Source organism: Temnothorax curvispinosus, unplaced genomic scaffold (genome assembly GCF_003070985.1).
Source record: "Temnothorax curvispinosus isolate PA1 unplaced genomic scaffold, ASM307098v1 QBEX01001860.1, whole genome shotgun sequence".
Taxonomy (NCBI): Eukaryota; Metazoa; Arthropoda; class Insecta; order Hymenoptera; family Formicidae; genus Temnothorax; species Temnothorax curvispinosus.
Window position 1 is genome coordinate 1 of NW_020211640.1, and position 1,854 is coordinate 1,854.

Genomic DNA, 1,854 nt, shown 5'->3' on the forward strand with positions numbered 1-1,854 from the left:
GACTGAGATATTTTTGGACTGAGACATTTTGGACTGAGATATTTTTGGACTGAGATATTTTTGAACTGAGACATTTTGGACTGAGATGTTTTTGGACTGAGACATTTTGGACTGAGATATTTTTGGACTGAGACTTTTTGGACTGAGATATTTTTCCCGAGACTTTTTTGTATGAGATTATTTAGGAGAGACATTTTGACTGGGAACCCCTATAGATGTGTCAGATATACAAAAACAAATACATCAGCAGAGCGAACAAATATCAAAACAACAACATTTATTAGAAACGTTTAATGTACAACACAAAACATTACAAAAAAAAGTGTTCAAAATGCAACAAAAAATATACGAGAAAGACATAGAAGAGAAAAATAAGTTGCAGCAATCACATTGTCAAAAAAAGGAAAGTGTAATCCAGAATTGTGCAAATCGGCTGACAAGACTAGAAGAAGAAATGCGAATAATAATAACTCCGAAAAGAAATAAGGTATTACAAAGGAGACCAATTTTACGAAATGTCACTCGCACAGCAAATCTTACTCCTACTGCAAAGATGCTATATAACTCTAATGTTAGACTAAAACGTACTAATACACGTTTAAAACGCCTTATACAACGAAGAAAGAAATGTCAAGAAAAAGAAACATCGATGCACAAGAAAGTAAACTCGACAGGTGCTGTGCAACAACAGTTTATTAATATGCTGCAGAGAAACAGTACAGTACGTCCCCAGGTATATAATATGAAGATATAATGCTCCATAATAAATGATCCTATATCCTAAATGCTGTATTGAACATGTATCACACGCACAAACAAATCCCATTATTATTATTAATATTATTGGTATTACTATTTATCAAAACAGTTATTTACAGTTATTTATAGTAATGCAGTTATTGTAAATGCAGTAATTTTTGATATTTCATTTATGTCACATAATTGCTTATATTTATACTATTATGCTATTCAGATTTCTACATTTGTATATATGACTTGGTATATTTTATATTGATCATACTTGTGTATATTTTTTTCTATTTATTTAATTGTGCCTCAATGGTCGAATTTGTAAAGATGGCCTGCCCCTCTCATAATAGGGAGGTGCAGGTTCAAAGGTATCACCTCACCCCTGGCTGAAGTGATATTTTTTGCAATAAATTCTGTACAGTTTGTTGCTAAAAGATTCTTATTTAGCATCATTATTATTATTATTACATTGATTATCAAATCAATTACGTGTACTATTTCGACTTTAGCTGTAAACTGTGTTTCAAGACTGACATTACTCGGCGCGCACTTTGTTAAGCTGGAAAAAAATGTATACGCAAAAATATTATTAGACACGAAGATGCAGCCTATTCATATAATATAAGGCATATTTCTATTGGGTTATTTATATAATGACAATAATTGACATAAATGACAATTGGATGTATATCAATGTATATAATTGTATATTTTTAGTCGTGGTTTAATATCTGTATTTGTCATTTGAGATGCATTTTTGATATTCTTTTTGTGAGATATTTTATACATTTTTTGTAGGGTCGAAGATATACAGTTCAAGAGAAAGTATTCTGTATCGGTATATACAAACGATCGCACGCATGTTACAATTTTCTATCCAAATACCTCACCTGTCCTACAATAACAACATTAAATTCCGAACTGGCACGTATTCCTTTGAAAACTGGATGCACTAAATTAATAGTGACATTTTTGAAAAATGCTGTAAGAGATATGAAAGATGACAGAGAAAAGTATGTAGCTCTGTTATGGGATGAAATATCGTTACAACCTGGTTTGTCATACGATAAGACACATGACAAAATAATTGGATTCGAGGACTGG

The 1,854-nt window shown here is 31.3% G+C and overlaps 1 protein-coding gene across 1 annotated transcript in view; it reads left to right on the forward strand.

Annotated features, from left to right (window-relative positions):
* The first annotated feature begins 615 nt into the window (after positions 1–615).
* Positions 616–1,854, forward strand: part of LOC112468673 — a 1,545-nt gene continuing 306 nt past the window's right edge. Inside the window, exons 1-2 of the mRNA XM_025037953.1 lie at positions 616–733; positions 1,549–1,804. Coding sequence (XP_024893721.1) covers positions 650–733; positions 1,549–1,804 — 340 coding nt within the window. The 5' untranslated portion in view covers positions 616–649. The remainder of the gene's footprint in view (positions 734–1,548; positions 1,805–1,854) is intronic.